Below are 20348 nucleotides of genomic sequence, written 5' to 3' on the forward strand. Positions count from 1 at the left end.
CGCTCACCACAGGGTTTGGTTCTGTCTGTTTCTGGGCTCCTTTGCACACGGTCCCCTGAGGCAAACAATCAGCATTCGTGGCTTCAGTCAGCAGGATTCCAGATCAGCTGTAGCCCAGCGAGACGCTGTCCATTTATTGGACCACAGTTTAGAAGCCTTTCTTCAGTGCTCTGCTGACACCTCAAAATCTACACTTTCCCCAGCGGAACTTGTCATATTTCTTGCCATTCCCTAAGTCTACTTGTTCTGATGTTTTCTCCTTCCCTGAGTGACGGGGACCACCACACACGCATTTGTCTAACCCCGAAATGTGAGTGTATTCTTTAACTCTTGCCTCTTTCATGCGGGGAGAATCCATTCAATCATTGAGTCTGGCAGAATCTGCATTCCTTCATATTTTTTGAAGCAGTCCATTTGTGTCCTTCCCCAAAGAGACAAAAGAGGTGACTGGTAAAGAATACAGGCTCTGGGGTGAAACTGCCTAAATGTGTGTAGCAATTGTGTCACCTAACCTCATCATCTGAGCCAAAGTACACTTTTAGTCTCCTCTCGTGTAAAACACAAATACTAACCATAGGGTTATCATTCCTTGCATAATGGGGTAATGTGAAGAATGAATGGGCTGATTCATACAGAGAGCCTAGAATGGTGCCTGACACACAGAGCGCCTTCCATAAACACTGAGCCCGAACGCCATTATTTCTGGCCCACGGACAACATGCCTTGTCTGGATTGTTACCACAGCTTCTTAACTAGTCTCCCTGATTCAAGCCTGGTCCTTTTTTTTTGTTTTTATTTTTTTAATTAATTAGTTAATTTTTTTTTTTTTTTTTATTAAGAAGGGCACAACTCACAGTGGCCCATGCAGGGATCAAACCAGTAACCTTGGCGTTATTGGCACCGCGCTCTAACCAACTGAGCTAACCGGCCACCCCATGCCTGGTCCTTTTTTAACCTATCCCTGTAATGCAGCCAAAATGAATTCCCTAAGAACAAAATGAAATGTTTCTCTTGTGAGAAAATCCCTAAGCAGACCTTAGGACCTTGTTATGTACTCTTTCCATGGAAGCAAATCCCTCCATTGTCTGAGGAGGGATCCTCCATGGACCTTAGGGATCTCCTCCCTCACCCTTTTCATACTACAAACAACTGTTTGCCTTTCTGGGAAAGTTCCTGAGTTTTGCTCTTTCTCAGGTACTTTCCTCTTCCTAGATTCTCCCACCACTGCTCAAACACACCCCAAATCATGCTGACCCTTGACACTCAAGGACACACAAGGGGAAAATCACCTGGCAAAATGAAACTTTCTGGGAAACTCTCTTGCCTGAAGCCGGGTGCTGCCCAGGCGGGTGTGGGACTCAGGTGGGGGTGGGTGGAGCTTGCTCCCGGCCCCTTCCCTTTGCCATAAGCCAGCCCAGGGGAAAACGGACGGTGTACGGGACATGTGGGCACAGTGGCCTATAAAACATCTCATACCAAACTGATGGAAAACATCAGGGGAGCCCTGGGGCCTAAAGAAACAGACGAAACGGCACAGGACGCAGCGAGCCTTACTTAACACGTTCTCTTCTGTTCCTCCTATTTCGCCATCCCTTCCCCTTTTCCCAGGCTGCTCCCGGCCCTTCTCCATCCCTCCTGCCAATAATGCCCCTTTTTCTTTGCTTCTCGCGCACTTTTCTTTCCCTCGTTTCTTCCACGTGCGCCCAACGGCGCCGTTCTAGAACACCGAAGTAGATGCGTTGGACAGGACGTGCGCCTGTTGGGAAAATCACCCCGAAGGAGCCTGACCCAGCCTTGACCCGGCGGAGGAGGCTGGGACTCCCGCACGCCCCGCGCAGGCAGCCCCGCACTGGGCGCTCCAGCGCCTCTGGCGGCTGCGTGCCCGCAAGTGTGACTCGCAAGGCCCCAGGGGCAGGGCCTGGCTCACCAGGGAACAGGGCTGCGCCATGAGGTCAGCGAGGGCCTCGCTCGCCCCAGGCCGGCCCCTCCCCGTGCTGGTCCTGGCGGTGCTCCTGGTCGACTCTCTTGGCGAGGATTTCATTGTTCAGCCTGAGTGGGGCTTTGACTCCTCTGAAATCACCATCCCCAAGAAGCTGAGCGTCCGCGGAGGGGAGCAGGGTGCGAGCAAGCGCGTGTCCTACCTCCTGCAGGTGAAAGGGAAGAAGCATGTCCTCCAGCTGTGGCCCAAGAGGTCTGTGCTGCCGCGCCATCTGCAGGTTTTCTCCTTCACCGAGCAGGGGGAGCTCCTGGAGGAGTACCCTTACGTCCCCAGGGACTGCAACTACGTGGGCGTGGTTGAGGGTACTGGGGAGTCGGAAGCTACCGTCAGTATGTGCATGGGGGGTCTCCGCGGCATCTTGAAAATCGATGCCCAACATTACCAGATCGAGCCCCTCAAGGCCTCGGCCACTTTCGAACATGTCGTCTACCTCCTGAAGGAGCAGGCATTTCACCAGCACCTCTGCGGCTTAACTCAGAAGGAGGGAGAACAGCGGGCGGCCCCCCGTGACCGTGCCGCCAGGCTGGGGGACTTGACCGGAATCATTAGACACCAAAGGTACTTGGAATTAGCCTTGATCTTTGATCATGAGAGATATTTGTTTTCCAACTCCAATCTGTCTGACGTCACAAGCGATGCCATTCTCCTGACTTCGATTATGGACACGTACTTTCAGGAGCTCCATATGAGAATACAACTAGGCACACTGGAAGTATGGACGGATCAAAACAGAGTTGATATCTCTTTTCCAACCTTACAGAAGGCTTTAGGCCAGTTTTTGATCTATCAAAAAAATATACTAAGTGCTCAGCTTTCAGCAGATTGGATACAACTGTACGTTAAAGGACATTATATTGATGCGCTTGCGTGGTCCTGGGGCAGAGTGTGTACTAAGGAATACGGTGCTTCTATAAGCGTTTTTCCTGATTTAAGTGTCCTTGGACCTGCCACGTGGGGTGCTCATAACCTGGGCCACAGCGTGGGAATGGTCCATGACGTACAATACTGCCGATGTAAAGGAAGGCGTAGCTGCATTATGGGCACCGGACGAACTGGGTTCAGTAATTGTAGTTATATTCAGTTTTTAAACTTCGTGCGCAGACATGCAGACTGTCTGAGTGATATCCCTGGACATAGTTATGTGGTGAAGAGATGTGGAAACAAAATCGTGGAAGACGACGAGCAATGTGATTGTGGTTCCCTCCAGGACTGCGAAGCAGACCGCTGTTGTGAACCAGGTTGTAAATTCAGACACGGTGTCAACTGTAGCACTGGACTTTGCTGTCACAACTGTCACTTTCGTCCATCTGGGTATTTGTGTCGGAAGGAAGAAAATGAATGTGACCTTGCAGAATACTGTGACGGGACATCAGGTCTCTGCCCCAATGACACTTACAAGCAGGATGGAACCCCGTGCAAGTACGAAGCCCTGTGTTTCAGCAAGGGGTGCCGGTCGGCCTATATGCAGTGCCAACACATTTTTGGATCTGATGCCCTGGAAGCCGCTCATCAGTGTTATGAGGCAGTTAATTTAATAGGTGACCAACACGGGAACTGTGGTATTATGGGGAGCAGTTCCTATAAAAAGTGTACAAAGCGGAATTCATTATGTGGCAGGGTGCAGTGTATAAACGTCAAAACCCTCCCTGATATGCCAGATTATACGACGATTGTTTCTACTCACCTGCGGGATGAAAATGTCATCTGCTGGGGCACAGGCTATCATACGTCCTTGGTACCCTTGGGCATACCTGACATCGGTGTGGTAAATGATGGCACCTTCTGTGGTGAGGACCGGATATGTGTGAACAGAACTTGTTTCAGTACCTCAGTCCTGAAGTATGACTGTCTGCCTGAGAAGTGTAACCACAGAGGCACCTGCAACAATAACAGAAACTGTCACTGCATGTATGGCTGGGCGCCTCCGTTCTGTGAGGAGATGGGTTATGGAGGAAGCATTGACAGTGGGCCGCCTGGATGGCAAAAACCGGAGGTGCCCCCCTCAGCGAAGGTTGTGCCACTTATATTAGGACGCCTTCTTTTGTTAGTCATTTCAGTGATTATTGTGATTTTCAGGCGAATGATAGCAAATTGCTTAAAACCCAAACAGAAAGAAACACCACTACCGACTGACATTGTAGATAAACAACTGATTGTAGACGAGCAACCGATTGTAGATAAACAACCGATTGTAGGTAAACAACCGGTTGTAGGTAAAAAACCGGTTGTAGGTAAAAAACCGGTTGTAGGTAAAAAACCGGTTGTAGGTAAAAAACCGGTTGTAGGTAAAAAACCGGTTGTAGATGAACAACCAAAGGAACAAAAAGTTATAAAAACCAAAAAAGTAATCAAGAAATCCCCAGCCCCTCCAAAACCAAAGGTCAAACGTTGAACAAGCTTATTGTTTATCCAAATGGCTCTTCATCCTTTTTTACTTAATTTTCCTTCAAGATTGATCAGCAAATAAACGATATTCTTGTTCAGGAAATAAATCAGTGCACTTACTTTTCTTAGTATTCCCTTGCCCCTTGGTTTGTGATCAAGTTTTGGATATCCTGAAAAGAATGCCCCGGTGGCTATTCAGAACACAAAAGCCATGGATGTTGTGAGTTTCATAGAATTACAGTAGTTTTTCAGAGTAGAGTCCTGAGTATACATAAACATTGTGGAATGACTACCAAGATCAAGATAATTAGCACATCTATCACTTCACATAGTTAAATTTCTTTGGAGGGAAATTTAAGAGAATGCTTGAGAATGCTTGAGAGCAACTCTCAGCCAACTTAGTTATATTGTTAACTACAGGTATTATTAACCAGCGACACCATGCTGTACATTAGAATCTCAGCACTTACATTACTGATAACTGAAAGTTTGTAGCCTTGACCTACATCTAGGTCAAGCTCTTCCATTTTCCCATTCCCCCAAGCTCTCCACCCGTCTAATCTTTGTTTCTGTGAAATCAGTGCTTCCTCCCCCTCATTTTACATATAAGTAAACCACATAGGATTTGTATTTCTCTGTCTGGTTTCTTTCACTTAGCACAATGCCCTCCAGTTTCTTCCATGGTGTTGCAAATGGCAGGATTTCCGTTTTTATAGCTGAATAAATTCTTTATGTATTTTGGATATTAGCCCCGTATCTGATATATGGTTTGCAAAAATATTTTCGTCCATTCTGTAAGTTGTCTTTTCAATTTATTGATTGTTTCCTTTGCTGTGCAGAAGCTTTTTAGTATGATGTCACCCCATTTGTTTGTTTTAGCTTTTTGTTATTGTGCTTTCGGTGTCTTATTTAGGAAATCATTTCCATTCCAACATTAAGGATCTTTCCCCCTGTTCTCTTCTAAAAGTTTTACAGTTTCAGTCTGATATTTTACAGTCTGATATTTTTGAGTGTACAGTTTAATAGTGTTAGATACCTTCATTGTGCAACCAATCTCTAGAACTCTTTTTATCTTGCAAACCTGAACTTCTCCACCCATTAAATAACAACTTCCTGTTCCCATTCCCTGCAGTCCCCCAAAACCCCTATTCTACTCTCCATCTCTATGAATGTGACTACTCAATGTACCACGCGCAAGCAGAATCGTAGAGTATTTGTCCTTTTGTGTCTGCCATATCTCACTTCGCATAATGTCTTCAAGGTTCATCCCTGTCGTAGCATGTGTTAGAATTTCCTTGCTTTTTACGGCTGAATAATATTTCATTGTATGTACAGATGACCCCCAACTTATGATGGTTTGACTTACGATTTATTTTTTACTTTACAGTGGTGTAAAACTGATACCCAGATAGCCATGCTGTTTCCCACTGTTAGTAATCAATAAATTACATGAGATAGTCGATATTTCATTATGAAATAGGCTTCATGTTAGATTATTTTGCACAACTGGAGGCTAATGTAAGTGTTGTGAGAAGATTTAAGGTAGGCTAGGCTAAGCTACGAAGTTTGGAAGGTCAGATGTATTAAATGCATTTTTGACTTACAATATTTTAAACTTATGCTGTACACCCATTTTCATAGCAGCAGTACTCATAAAAGCTAAAAGGTGGAAACACCACAAATGTACATTGATGGATAAATGGATAATCAAAATGTGACATATACAGATGCTCCTTGGCTTACGATGGTAAACATACATGCTTCATAAGTTTAAAATATTGTAAGTCAAACCATCATAAGTTGGGGATCATCTGTACATGCAATGAAATATCTATTTGAGTCTCTGCTTTCAGTTCCTTTGTGTATATACACAGTACAATTACTGGATCATATGGTAATTCTGTGTTTAATGTTATGAGGTAATGCCATACTCTCTTCTATAGCAGCTGCACTATTTTACAGTCTCAGCAACAACGAACAATGGTTCTTATTTTTATGTTTCTACATCTTCCCCAACATCTGTTATTTTTTTGGGTGTGTGTGTGTGTCGGGGGGTGAGGAGTTGCTTATTTTTATTTTTGTTTTTGGTAATAGCCATCCTAACGGGTATGAAGTGATATCTCCTTGTGATTTTGATTTGCATTTTCCCTAATAACAAGCGATGTTGACCATCTTTTCATGTGCTTATGGGCCATCTGTATATCTTCTATGGAGAAATGTCTGTGCTAGTCCTTTGCCTATCTTTTAATTTGATTGTTTGTTTCTTTATTGCTGAATTATGGGGAATTTTGTATATTCTGGACAGTAATCCCTCATCAGATATTTTGCAAATATATTTTCCCTTGTGTGGGTTGCCTTTCACTTTGTCAGTAAAGTTCTTTGCTGTATGAAACTTTTTAATTTTCATGAAGTCTAATTTAGCCATTTTATCGATTTTATACACTTATTTTATTTTGTTGTGTTTGCTTTTGATGTTATATCTGAGAAATCACTGCGAAATCCAATAACATAAAGATTTCCCCCTATGATTTCATCTAAATTTTACATTTTTTAGGTCTTATGTTTAGTTGTTTGGTCCAATTAGACCTAACTTTTTAATAAGGTGTAAGATAAACATTCAGTTTCATTCTTTTGCAAGGGGATATTCAGTTTTCCCAATGCTGTTGGTTGAAAAGCCTGGATTTTTTCCCCATTGACAGATCATGGCATCTTTGTCAAAATTAATTGGATCGTGTGTGCAGGGATTTATTTCTGGGTTCTCCATTTATTCTATTGACCCATATGACTATATGTCTATCTTTATGACAGTACCACACTGTTTTGACTACTGTAGCTTTGTAGTAAATTTTGGAACCAGGAAATGTAAGACTTCCAACTTTGTTCTTTTCCCAGAGTGTTTTGACTATTCAAGGTTACTTGTGATTCCATGTGAATTTAGGATGGCTTTTCCTATTTCTGAAGGAAAAAAGTCACTGAGATTTTGAGAGATTGCACTGAATCTGTAGGTTGCACCTTGAATAGTATTCACATCTTAACAACATTAAGTCTTACAATACATGGACACGCTCTGTCTTTCCGTTTATTTCTGTATTCTTTCATTTCTTTCAGCAATGTTTTGTAGTTTTCTTTCACCTTCTGATTTTAGTCATTTAGTCCTCTCTCTTTTTTTCAAAGGCAATCTAGCTAAAGGTTTTTCAGTAAGTACCTTTAACAGGGAATTATATTTTTTTGGTATGGTTTTGCGTTGCTGTTTATTACTATTTCATTTCAACTTGTACTACTCCTTTCAGCATTTCTTGTAGGATAGGTCTAGTGGTAATAAACACTCTCAGCTTTTGCGTATCTGGGAAAGTCTTAATTTCTCCTTAGTTTTTTTTTGAAGGATACTTTGGCCAGATATAGTATTTTTGGTTGACAGTATTTTTTTTTTCAGTAATGTGAATGTATCATCCCATTCTTCTATAGCCTGCAAGGTTTCTGCTAAGAACTCTGCTGACAATCTAGTAGGATTTCCTTTGTATGTACAGTCACTTTTTCCTCAGTGCTGTCAAAATTCTGTCTTTATTTGTGATTTTTGACAGTTTATGCTGTGTCTCAATATAGGTCCCTTTAATTGGTCTTAGAGTTTTTTCAGCTTCTTGAATTTGTATGTCCATTTTCTTCCTCAGATTTGGAAAACTTTTGACCATTCTTTTTTCAAATGGCCTATCTGCCCCTTTGTTTTTCCTTCACCTTCTGAGACTATAATAAATCATATGTTGTCTCATTTAATGGCATCTTATAAATCACTTAGGCTCTCTTCATTTTTCTTTATTCTTTTCTATTGGGTTGGTGCAAAAGCAATTGCGGTTTTTGCAATTATTTTTAAGCCTTTAAACTGCAATTACTTTTGCACCAACCTAATATTTCTTCCTCTCTTTCATTAACTATGAAAGTCCTGTCTTTGAGTTTGCTGAATTGTTGTTCTGAGTGGTGTCTTTTAATTCATTGAGCATCCTTATAATAATAATTTTGAATTCCTTGTCTGTCAATTCATGTATCTCCATTACTTTAGGTTCGGTTTCTATAAATGTAATTGGTTCCTTTAAACATCTCATGGTTGCCTCTTTGTATGTCCTGTTGTTGTTATTGTTGTGTTTGGGATTTTGGCATCTAAAAAATCAGCTAACGTCCTGAGACTGTTGTCTGCTTTCATACAAGGTGACTTTCTTCACACAGCTAGGCTACAGATTCTGGACACCTCACAAGTCCTTTCTGGGCTTATGTGTATAAAAATCTACTTTAAGAGATCTGTTAATTTCTACTCAGGAACTTGCTCTGGTCTCTCTGGTGTTGGGGCTCCATCTACTGTCTGTCTGTGGTGCTGCACACCGCGGTGCATGGTTTTTATCTTTCTTCTAGGAGACCCCACAAGCTGAACCCCTGTCCCTGAGTACTGGAATACAGGTAAGACAGACGCTAGCCTTTTCTACAGCCCTCTGAATGACAGTTGGACTCACATTCTACTTCTTTCTCTCCCCAAGGAGATGATGGGAATTCAGGGTTTCCTCCCAATTATGCTGCATTGTGTGTGTGTGTGTGTGTGTGTGTGTGTGTGTGATTGGAGAAAGGATTTCTGACAAGAAAGTGGAGAGTTTTGCTCATTCTGTACGCGGCTTCCACATGCTTGGCTTCATGCCCACCTGCACTGCACGAACCTTCTAATTGGTTTCTGTATTTCTCAGAGCGATATTTGGTGGGTTTGTTGTGGGAGAAGGCGTGTCTAGAGCTTCCTATTCTGCTGTCTTGCTGATGTCTGTAGTCCGGTCAGTGGAACTTTTGGCAATGGGAAACACGTCAATACGGTCCAAAGCTGTAGCCACAAGGCACCTACGGGTATGGAACATTTGAAATGTGGCTATTGTGACTGAGTCACTGAATTTAAACTTCGTTTATTTTAAATTTAAATAGCCACATGTGCCCGCTATTTGCCAAATTAGACAACAGAGCTATAGACGACCCGTATTTCTACACCTTCTCAGTGATATTTAACATCCAACTCTTTAATCTAGACTCACATTAGAAAAGAAAGACAGCTCGTTATTTTAAATTACATCCTCTAATTATTAGTGAGGTTGAGTATATTATAGTAGCTTGATGCCAACCAACTTTTTAAATTCTTTTTTTTTCATTGCAGTATTGCTGACATATAACATTGTATATTAGTTTCAGGTGTACAACATAAGAATTTGGTGTAAGTAAATATTGCTAATTGCTAATGATCACCACAGTAATTCTAGTTAATATCCATACCACACATAGTCCCAGTTTTTTCTTATGATGAGAACTTTTAAGATCTACTCTCTTAGCACTTTCACATATATGATATACTGTTAAATAACTCTTAAATTTGCTTGTTCATGTCCTCTGCCCATTATTTTATCATATAGTTTTGTTTTGCTTTTATTGATCTGTGGTAGCTATTTATAATTGTGACAATTTTGCCAATCCTTTATTTGTCACAACTTTTATAGTGTCTTTCACCATACAGAAAATTGTATGCCCTTTCAGCTTCTGAATTTCATATCATTCTTCTGTCCTCTGTCAACTTGTGATTGTAAAACTGCCTGCTCAGTATGTGCTTTAATACAGTTTTTTAGTACATCTCTGATTTTCTTTGTATGGAATACAGTTCTGTCTCCTAGGTGTGGTATGATTCTGTCTTATTATTGGATCAAAAATTGAATAATCTTATAACTGACAAAGGGCACTATAAATGGTTCTGACATATCAATGAGAAAAAAGACATACACTCTAATAGAAAAATGAGTAACAGATTTCTATAGGCACATCACAAAAGAGAAATTCAGGTAGCCAATAAACATATGGAAGGTTCTCAGTCACATTATTAAAGAGTGTACTGCAATTTAAAGCTGCTATCTGAACCTATGCCCATTAGGTTAACAATGATTCAAGAGGCTGATAATATGAAATTTTGGTGAAGATACAGACTAATAAGAACTCTCATAGCCTTTGGTGGCAATGTAAATTAGTAAAATCCCTTTAGAAATCTGTTTAGCATTATCTCATATTGAAAATATGCTGTATGATTCAAAAATTCCATTCCCAGGTGTATACCATATAGAAATGTGTACATATGTACATTAGGATACATGGATGCAGTAATATTTGTCAAACTGGAAACAATCCTAATTTCCAATAACTGCAGGGACTGTGGCAATGGAGATAATAAATACGAATTTTATGCAATAGGATGCATAGATGAGTATGACAAACAAGGAAAAACAAAACAAATGAATATAAATGTCAAAATCAGGCAAAACTGAACTTCATTTTCAGGGATACATGCATAGTTGATAAAAATAAGGTTCTAAGAGGAAAAAGAGCTAGAAATAAGAAAGGTAGAAGGGGAGGGGTTCCAATTAAGATGGTGGAGTAGGTCAATGCTTTCCTTCTCCCATGACCACATTAAAATTACAAATAAATTATAGAACAATCAGCCTGGAGATTACTCAGTACTGGAGGTACTCACCCTGGGCTCTGGCAGAGGGATGGTCACTCAGAAGGTGTCAGAGGCATACAGGGAGAGACTAAATTGTGTGGCCTCAGGGCAAGGACTGGAGGGACAGTCACCATTTTCCCTGTGTGAAATCCTTTTGCCATGCAGCTGGGCACCATCTTTCCTGTGTTGAGCCCTCCCTGACACGGCCAATTCTGAATCTGTGTTTGCAATCGTTAAAATGTCCATACTACCCAAAGCGATCTGTAGATTCAATGATATCCTTATCAAAATACCAATGGCATTTTTTACAGAACTAGAACAAATAATCTTAAAACTTATACGGAATCACAAAAAACCCTGAAGAGCCACAGCAATCTTGAGAGAGAAGAACAAAATTGGAGGTATCACACTACCTGATTTCAAACTATACTACAAGGCTATAGTAATCAGATTAGCATGGTACTGGCATAAAAACAGACATACAGATCACAGATCAAATGAACAGAGTAGAGAGCTCAGATATAAACCCATGTCTGTATGGTCATTTAATCTGTGACAAAGGAGGCAAGACCAAACACTGAGGTAAAGATAGTCTAGTCAATAAATGGTGTTGGGAAAACTGGACAGATACATGCAAAAAAAAAAAAAAGAAAGAAAAGAAAAGAAAACAGAAATTAGACCACTTTCGTACACCATATACAAGAATAAACTCAAAATGGATTAAATCCTTACATGTAAGACCTAAAACCACAAAGCTCCTAGAAGAAAACTCTCTGACATTGCTCTTAATATTTTTTTCTGATATGTCACCTCAGGGAAGGGAAACAAAAGAAAAAATAAACAAATGGGACTATATCAAACTAAAAAGTTTTTGCACAGCAAAGGAAACCATCAATAAAACAGAAAGACAACCTACTGAATGGGAGAAGATATTCACCAATGATATATCTGATAAGGGGTTAATATGCAAAATTTATGAAGCACATGCAGCTGAACACCAAAAATACCTAACAATTACAAAATGGGCATAGGACCTGAGTAGCCATATACAGATTGCCAATAGACAGATGAAAAGATGCTCAACATCACTAATCCTCACAGAAATGCAAATTAAAACCATAATTAGATATCACTTCACACCCATCAGAATGGCCATTATCAATAAATCAACCAACAACAAGTGCTGGAAAGAATGTGGAGAAAAGGGAACCCTCATGGACTCTTGGTGGGATTGCAAATTGGTGCAGCCACTATGGAAAACCATATGGAGATTCCTCAAATAGTTAAAAATAGAACTACCTTATGACCCAGTAATTTCACTTCTGGGTTTTTATCTGAAGAAATCCAAAACAGTAATTCGAAAAGATATATGCACCCCTATGTTCATTACAGCATTATTTACAATAACCAATATATGGAAGGAACCTAAGTGCCCATCAATAGATGATTGGATAAAGAAGAGGTAGTACATTTATACAATGGAGTATTACTCTGCCATAATAAAGAATGAAATCCTGTCATTTGCAACAACATGAATGGACCTAGAGGACATTATGTTAAGTAAGGGAAGTCAGACTGAGAAAGACAAATACCATATGATCTCAATTATATGTGGAATCTAAAGAACAGAATAAACAAGCAAACAAAACAGAAATAAACTCATACAGAGAAAAAACTGATGGTTGCCAAATGGGAAGGTGGTTGAGGGATGGGAGAGAAGGTGAAGGGATTAGAAAGTACAAATTGGTAGTCACAAAAGAGTCATAGGGACGTGAAATAGTTTGGGGAATATAATTAATAATATTTTAAAGACTGTGTAGGGCGTCATATGGGTACTGGACTTATTAGGGGATGACTTCATAGATTATATAAATGCCTAACCACTGCGCTGCACACCTGAAACTAACATAAAATAATATTGAATGTCATATATATATGTCCCGTGACACACATATATAGTCACGGGATGTGAAATACAGCATAGGGAAGTCAGTGACATTGTAATATTAATAGCCATGTACAATATCAGAGGGGTAGTAGACCTGGGGGGTACCACTTTGTGAGGGGTGTAAATGTCTAATCATTATGTAGTTTTGTGCACCTGAAACTAATAAAGAAAACGCTTTTTCCCATTTTTAACCAAGTTGTTTTCTATTGTTGAGTTTTAAGAGTTCTTTCTACATTCCTGACATAAGTCCCTCAATAGATACGTGTTTTGCAAATATTTTCTTTCAGGGTATGACTGGCTTTTTTCTTCTTTTAAGACTATCTCCTCCTGCAGGAACGATCCGAGATGGCGGTTTCTTCTGGAACACATTAAAATTACTACTAAATTATAGAACAATCAACCTGGAGAACCATCTGAAGTTTAGCCAAACAGTTTTATAACTGAGGATATAAAGAAGAAGCCACATTGAGACTGGTAGGAGGGGTGGAGACGCAGAACAGGCCCCAAACCTCTTTGCGGCAGTTACGATTCAGCAGGGGTATCTCGGCCGTGAAGTTTTCCCCCTGGAGGAATGAGAAAACCCAGCCCCCCACACCGGCCTCCCCAGCCTCCAGTACTGGTGCTGGCAAGAGGGGCCCCCACAACTTCTGGCTATGTAAAATAGGGGGATTCCAACCATCTGTATGGGACAGAAGGCTGCGGGAAACCCAGCCGTCCTCTTAAACGGCTGGTGCACAGACTCACTCGTTCGCAGGCACTCACCCTGGGCTCTGGCGGAGGGGCGTCAGAGACATATGGGGGGCAGACTGAGGTGTGTGGATGTGGGGGAGAGCTGGAGAGCAGTCTCCATTTTCCCTGTGTAGAATCCTACCCCCATGCTGCCGGTAAGTAAACTGGTAATGCTTACCAGTCAGTAAACTGGTAAGCTGGCACCATCTTTCCTGCGTGAGCCCTCCCCCACCACAGCCAAATCTGAATCTGATTGGCTCCGTCAGCTGTGCTGGGGCCCCGCCCCACCCAAGTCCTCAAACACGGTAGGAGTACTTTCTTGGCGAGCAGCCAGCCCCACCTGCACTGCACTCTTTCTTGGAAAACTATCAGAGTCTGACAGACACCACGTGAGTGATGACTGGCCTCAGTGTACTCAGAGATTTTTGCTGAGTAACTCCATGCTCAGCACGGGCACCAAACCAGACTCTACATTAATCTGGTGAACACAACTCTTCCCACTCTAGTGACTCCCTGAGATCCTGCCTCTGCCAACACACATACCACATGAGGTGTTATCAGTGGTTGACCCTTAAGGGAGCTGGCAGGTGGCAGCAGGCTTCAGGGTGTCCTTTTTGCTGAGCTACCCCAGGGATGGTACTGGTGGCAGACATCCTCGGTTTGTAACATGGCCTCTCCCATGCACCTCCTGGTTTAGCACAGGCAGTGAACAACCATGGATCACTTTGTAGCTCCTACCAGGTAGCCCTCAGCTGGTCACAGGCCGTGGGTGACCTGCTTCTACCTTGGAACCCCTCCCAAGAAGCCCCAGAAACAACATACCTGGAAGCTTGCTTCAGACCACAGCAGAGCACTGCCCAATTATCCCTACAGTAGCACACACAAAGGGCAGTCTCGACAGACACCAGAGCCTGCTGGGGCAAATCCCACTCAGTGGGGTAAGCCCTCTGCACTGTAGACCATAAGCTGTGGACATGGACAAACCCCACAGGCAGTCAGCCTGAGCGTTAATCCCACCCCTGTATGTGCCAATAGCAGTCAAGGCTCAACTGTAACAGGAGGGCACACACAACACACACGAGGGACATTCCTGAAGCACCTGGAACAGGTGACCAGGGAGACTGTACCATAGTCCCACAGGGCACCTACTATATAATGCCACCCTGCCAAGCCTGGGAGACATAGCAGGTCTAACTAATACAGAGAAACACACACAGAGGAGACTGGGGTGAGATACAGTAGACTTGTAGTGCTGTTGGGGCAAGGTGAGGGAACAGCAGGAAGGTTCAGCCTAGAACAAGACTGAAAACACTGGGGCTGACACAGGTCTGAGAAGGATGAGACCCTCCCTGGGCATGAGAGATGGACACAGACTCCCCCAGAGAGCCACTCAGTCTTTCTCTTCTCCCCACAAAACACAGAGTGAAGGGGAGAGAATATTTGGAAGCAGACATGGGGGCACTTTGGTGGAAAGTGTTCCACTCTCCTCTGCTCTACTTTGTTTTGATCCGTCCATACTTCCAGTGTGCCTAGTTGTATTCTCATATGGAGCTCCTGAAAGTACGTGTCCATAATCGAAGTCAGGAGAATGGCATCGCTTGTGACTTCAGACAGACTGGAGTTGGAAAACAAATATCTCTCATGATCAAAGATCAAGGCTAATTCCAAGTACCTTTGGTGTCTAATGATTCCGGTCAAGTCCCCCAGCCTGGCGGCACGGTCACGGGGGGCCGCCCGCTGTTCTCCCTCCTTCTGAGTTAAGCCGCAGAGGTGCTGGTGAAATGCCTGCTCCTTCAGGAGGTAGACGACATGTTCAAAAGTGGCCGAGGCCTTGAGGGGCTCGATCTGGTAATGTTGGGCATCGATTTTCAAGATGCCGCGGAGACCCCCCATGCACATACTGACGGTAGCTTCCGACTCCCCAGTACCCTCAACCACGCCCACGTAGTTGCAGTCCCTGGGGACGTAAGGGTACTCCTCCAGGAGCTCCCCCTGCTCGGTGAAGGAGAAAACCTGCAGATGGCGCGGCAGCACAAACCTCTTGGGCCACAGCTGGAGGACAGGCGCTTGCTCGCACCCTGCTCCCCTCCGCGGACGCTCAGCTTCTTGGGGATGGTGATTTCAGAGGAGTCAAAGCCCCACTCAGGCTGAACAATGAAATCCTCGCCAAGAGAGTCGACCAGGAGCACCGCCAGGACCAGCACGGGGAGGGGCCGGCCTGGGGCGAGCGAGGCCCTCGCTGACCTCATGGCGCAGCCCTGTTCCCTGGTGAGCCAGGCCCTGCCCCTGGGGCCTTGCGAGTCACACTTGCGGGCACGCAGCGGCCAGAGGCGCTGGCGCGCCCAGTGCGGGGCTGCCTGCGCGGGGCTTGCGGGAGTCCCAGCCTCCTCCGCCGGGTCAAGGCTGGGTCAGGCTCCTTCGGGGTGATTTTCCCAACAGGCGCACGTCCTGTCCAACGCATCTACTTCGGTGTTCTAGAACGGCGCCGTTGGGCGCACGTGGAAGGAACGAGGGAAAGAAAAGTGCGCGAGAAGCAAAGAAAAAGGGGCATTATTGGCAGGAGGGATGGAGAAGGGCCGGGAGCAGCCTGGGAAAAGGGGAAGGAATTGCGAAATAGGAGGAACAGAAGAGAACGTGTTAAGTAAGGCTCACTGCGTCCTGTGCCGTTTCGTCTGTTTCTTTAGGCCCCAGGGCTCCCCTGATGTTTTCCATCAGCTGGAATCAGATGTTATACCAGTTCTGTGGGTTTGGTTTCTAGAAATGGCGTTGATTCATTGAAACATGTCTTGGTTGCTTGTCTGTCTTGTTTTTTGTTGTTGTTGTTTTTGAGATTTTGGCTCCTAAAGAATCAACCGACTGCTGTCTGGTTTCATAAAGGGTGGACTTTCTCCACACAGCCAGGCTAGAGAGTCTGGAGACTTCTCAACTATTTTCTCTGTGTGTGTGTGTGTGTGTGTGTGTGTGTGTGTGTGTGTAATGTGTATGTGACATTTTTGGGGTTGTGTGTATAATTTGTGAAGAGATTTGCCAGTTTCTACTCGAGCTTCCACTTGTAGGTGTGTAATATTGCTGCCTCTCTGGTGTTGTAGCAAATCACCATCCTGGGGCGCCCTCTAGTGTGTGTCTGTGGTGCTGCACACTCTGGTGCATAGTTTGTGTCTGATCCTGCGACCCCTTCTCTGGCACTCTTTTCTGTCATTACTGGAATATCGGCAAAATAGACACTGGTCTCCCGCAGCAGCTGGAGTGTCAGTTGGACTCACATTCTACTTCTTTCTCTCCCCAAGGAGATGATGGGAATTCAGGGTTTCCTCCCAATTATGTTGCAGTGTGTGTGTGTGTGTGTGTGTGTGTGTGTGTGTGTGTGTGTGATTGGAGAAAGGATTTCTGACAAGAAAGTGGAGAGTTTTGCTCATTCTGTACGCGGCTTCCGTGTGCTTGGCTTCATGCCCACCTGCACTGCACGAAACTTCTAATTGGTTTCTGTATTTCTCACAGCGATATTTGGTGGGTTTGTTGTGGGAGAAGGCGTGTCTAGAGCTTCCTGTTCTGCTGTCTTGCTGATGTCTGTAGTCTGGTCAGTGGAACTTTTGGCAATGGGAAACATGTCAATCCAGTCCAATGTTGTAGCCACAAGGCACCTACGGGTATGGAACATTTGAAATGTGGCTATTGTGACTGAGTCACTGAATTTAAACTTCGTTTATTTTAAATTTAAATAGCTGCATGTGCCTGCCAGCTACCAAATTAGACAGCAGAGCTATAGACGACCCGTATTTCTACACCTTCTCAGCGATGTTTAATATCCAGCTCTTTACTCTAGACTCACATTAGAAAAGAAAGACAGCCCGTTATTTTAAATTGCATCCTCTAACTATTAGTGAGGTTGAGTATATTATAGTAGCTTAATGCCAATCGACTTTTTAACTTCTGTTTTTTCATTGCAGTATTGCTGACATATAATGTGTATTAGTTTCAGGTGTACAACATACGGATTTGGTGTAAGTATATATTGCTAATGATCACCACAGTAAGTCTAGTTAATATCCATACCACACATAGTCCCACAGTTTTCTTAGGATGAGAATTTTTAAGATCTACTCTCTTAGAACTTTCAAATAGATGATATATTATTATATAACCCTTAAATTTGCCTCTTCATATCCTTTGGCCATTATTATCACATAGTGTTCACTGCTTTTATTGATTTATTGGAGCTATTTATCTACTGCAAAACAATTCTGCCAATCTTTTATTTGTCACAATTTTTATCGTGTCTTTCACCACACAGAAAATTTCATGCCCTTCCAGCTTCTGAGTTTCATATCTTTCTTCTGTCCATCCTCATCTTATGATTGTAAAACTGTCTGATTAATATGTGCTTCTATAAAGTTTTTCTAGTACCCTGTGATTTAGGACATCTTTGTATGAAATACAATTCTGTCTCTTGGTTATGGAATGATTTTGTCTTATTATTGGATCAAACATTGAAAAGTCCTATAGACTGAACAAGGGCACTATAAATGGTTCTGACATATCAACAACAAAGAAACAACTAGTATAATAGAAAAACCAGCCAAAGACTTGTATAGGCAAATCAGAAAAGAGAAATTCAATAGCCAACACTGAATTGGTTTTATGCAATACCATGGAGGGATATCATAAGAAACAACAAAACACAAATGAATATAAAGATTAAAATCAGGCAAAATTGAACTTTAATTTTAGGGATACATGCATAGTTGATTAAAAAAATGAAAGAAGTGATTAACAGAACTCTCAGGAGTGTTGTTAGTTCTAGGATGCAGGGAAGGGACTGTAGTTAGCAATGAATGGGGGAAGGACAGGGTATGTTGGGGTCACAGCTAGGGTCCTATGTTGTTGGCTATATAGTTCTTGAACACTAGGGTTTGATGTATATATTTGTTGAACCTTTTCTAAAACTATTATCCTTATTTCTTCATGTTATATTTCACAATGAAAGAAGTTTTTAATCTGTTTTTTGGTCTATTTTCTGAGATGAGATGATTAAATATGCTTTGGAATCATTAATCTTTAGGTTGACCAATTAGCTTGGAGTTACAAACATATTTTTGAAGGGTTAGTGCTAGTAGATTAAATATGGCTAATATTTTTTACTTACATTGTTAAATATATATACATATATACATATATATATATATATATATATATATATATATATATATCTCACAAATGTATTTGGTCCCTTTCTATCTTTTTCCCCCTGAAAGTTAAACATAAATAGCTTTAAATTTTGAGATGTCCATCATGACCCTTTTGGAAAAGAAATAATTAAAGAAAATTATATAGATTTGCAGATGCCTCTGACTTATTGATATCAGGAAAAACTAAGCACACCACAGTGCATTTATTTCTCTACATAAGTTACATTCTGTATCTATCAGTCTGGGTTCAGCCAGGAGAAAGAAACCACACAGTAATTGAAGGAAAATGTAATATAAAGAATTATTAACTATAACAGGAGATTGGAATAACTAGGCATTGGTTATTAAAATGTAAAGAGAACTCTAGAGACTATTGGAGTAGTGGACGTAATACATAAGATACAATATGATATATGATAGAGCTACCACCCCTACGGGTGAAATAGACCTTCCAAGGAAGAGCTATCCTCCTTCCAAGGCTGAGAGGCAGATCTTGTTGGGGGCACAGCCTTCATCACCGACTGGCAGAGAAAACACTGTTGTACCACTCTACTGGATATCGCCAGAAATCCACCCTCTAAGGGACTGGGGAGAGCTGTTCGCAGGAAGGTATATCACTAGGCACTCTGATCCACTCTCTTATATCCACTCTGGGGAGGCGTGGGTGCCTGGCATTGGTACTGACTGCTGGGTGCCTCTGGCTGCCATACACTGCCCTGCAAGAGCCTGGCACTTGGGAAGCTACTCTCATGGCAGGAGGAACCAAGAAGGAAAACCTTCACTCCTACAGTCTCTCTCCAGCACCCTCTACTGATAAAGCTTAACACGGTGCCTGCCAGCAAAGCAAACATATTTAAAGGGCCCAGAGCCATGTTCACAAAGCAGGCAGAAAGGCTGATTGTAGAGCTAAGATACATTGATAATCCACAGTCGGCCAGCCAGGAGCGAAAAGATGACAGAATTCTAGTTAGTGCTCTGTTTGCTCTCACCCAGAGGTTCGAGGCTGGGACAACAGATGAGGATGATTCTTTCTGAGGCACCGAGGGACCTGTTGAACTCTTATCTCCTGTGTTCTCTATTAAGTCAACAGAGGTCCCTAAACCCATAAGCCCGCAACAACCCAGGTGTTCTTACCTGTCCTGAATGGATAGATACCTGTACCCCACAGCGAGAATGCATATGATTTCCTTAACCATTGGGTTGTATTCAACTAATCACTAACGAGAGTCTGATTTCTTTTTCTTAAGTTTCTCTCATCTTCTTTAATGGCAACGGGTTTTAATAGTTTTTAATAGTTTACTTAATTCTTTAACTTTTTAAAAATTAAGAATTTTTCATTTTTCAATTACAGTTGATGTACAGTATTATATTCGTTTCAGGTCTACAACATAGTGATTAGACACTTACGTAACTTACAAAGTGATCCCCCGATAAGTCTAATACCCATCCATAGTTATTACAATATTACTGACTAGACTCCTTCTGCTGTGCTTTACATCCCCGTGACTGTTTTGATAACTGGCAATTTGCACATCTTAATCCCTTCCCCCTTTTCACACAGCCCCCAACCACCCGCCCATCTGGCAACCATCAAAAATG

General features: G+C 42.5%; 1 protein-coding gene across 1 annotated transcript; it reads left to right on the top strand.

Moving 5' to 3' along the window:
• The first annotated feature begins 1946 nt into the window (after window positions 1–1946).
• ADAM30 (ADAM metallopeptidase domain 30) lies at window positions 1947–5593 on the top strand. The gene is made up of 2 exons (XM_033093455.1): window positions 1947–4194; window positions 5517–5593. Exons 1-2 carry the CDS (start codon window positions 1947–1949, stop codon window positions 5591–5593), a joined length of 2325 nt encoding a protein of 774 aa, XP_032949346.1.
• The last annotated feature ends 14755 nt before the right edge of the window (window positions 5594–20348 follow it).

The sequence above is a fragment of the Rhinolophus ferrumequinum genome, chromosome 22, assembly GCF_004115265.2.
Source record: "Rhinolophus ferrumequinum isolate MPI-CBG mRhiFer1 chromosome 22, mRhiFer1_v1.p, whole genome shotgun sequence".
NCBI classification, from domain to species: Eukaryota; Metazoa; Chordata; class Mammalia; order Chiroptera; family Rhinolophidae; genus Rhinolophus; species Rhinolophus ferrumequinum.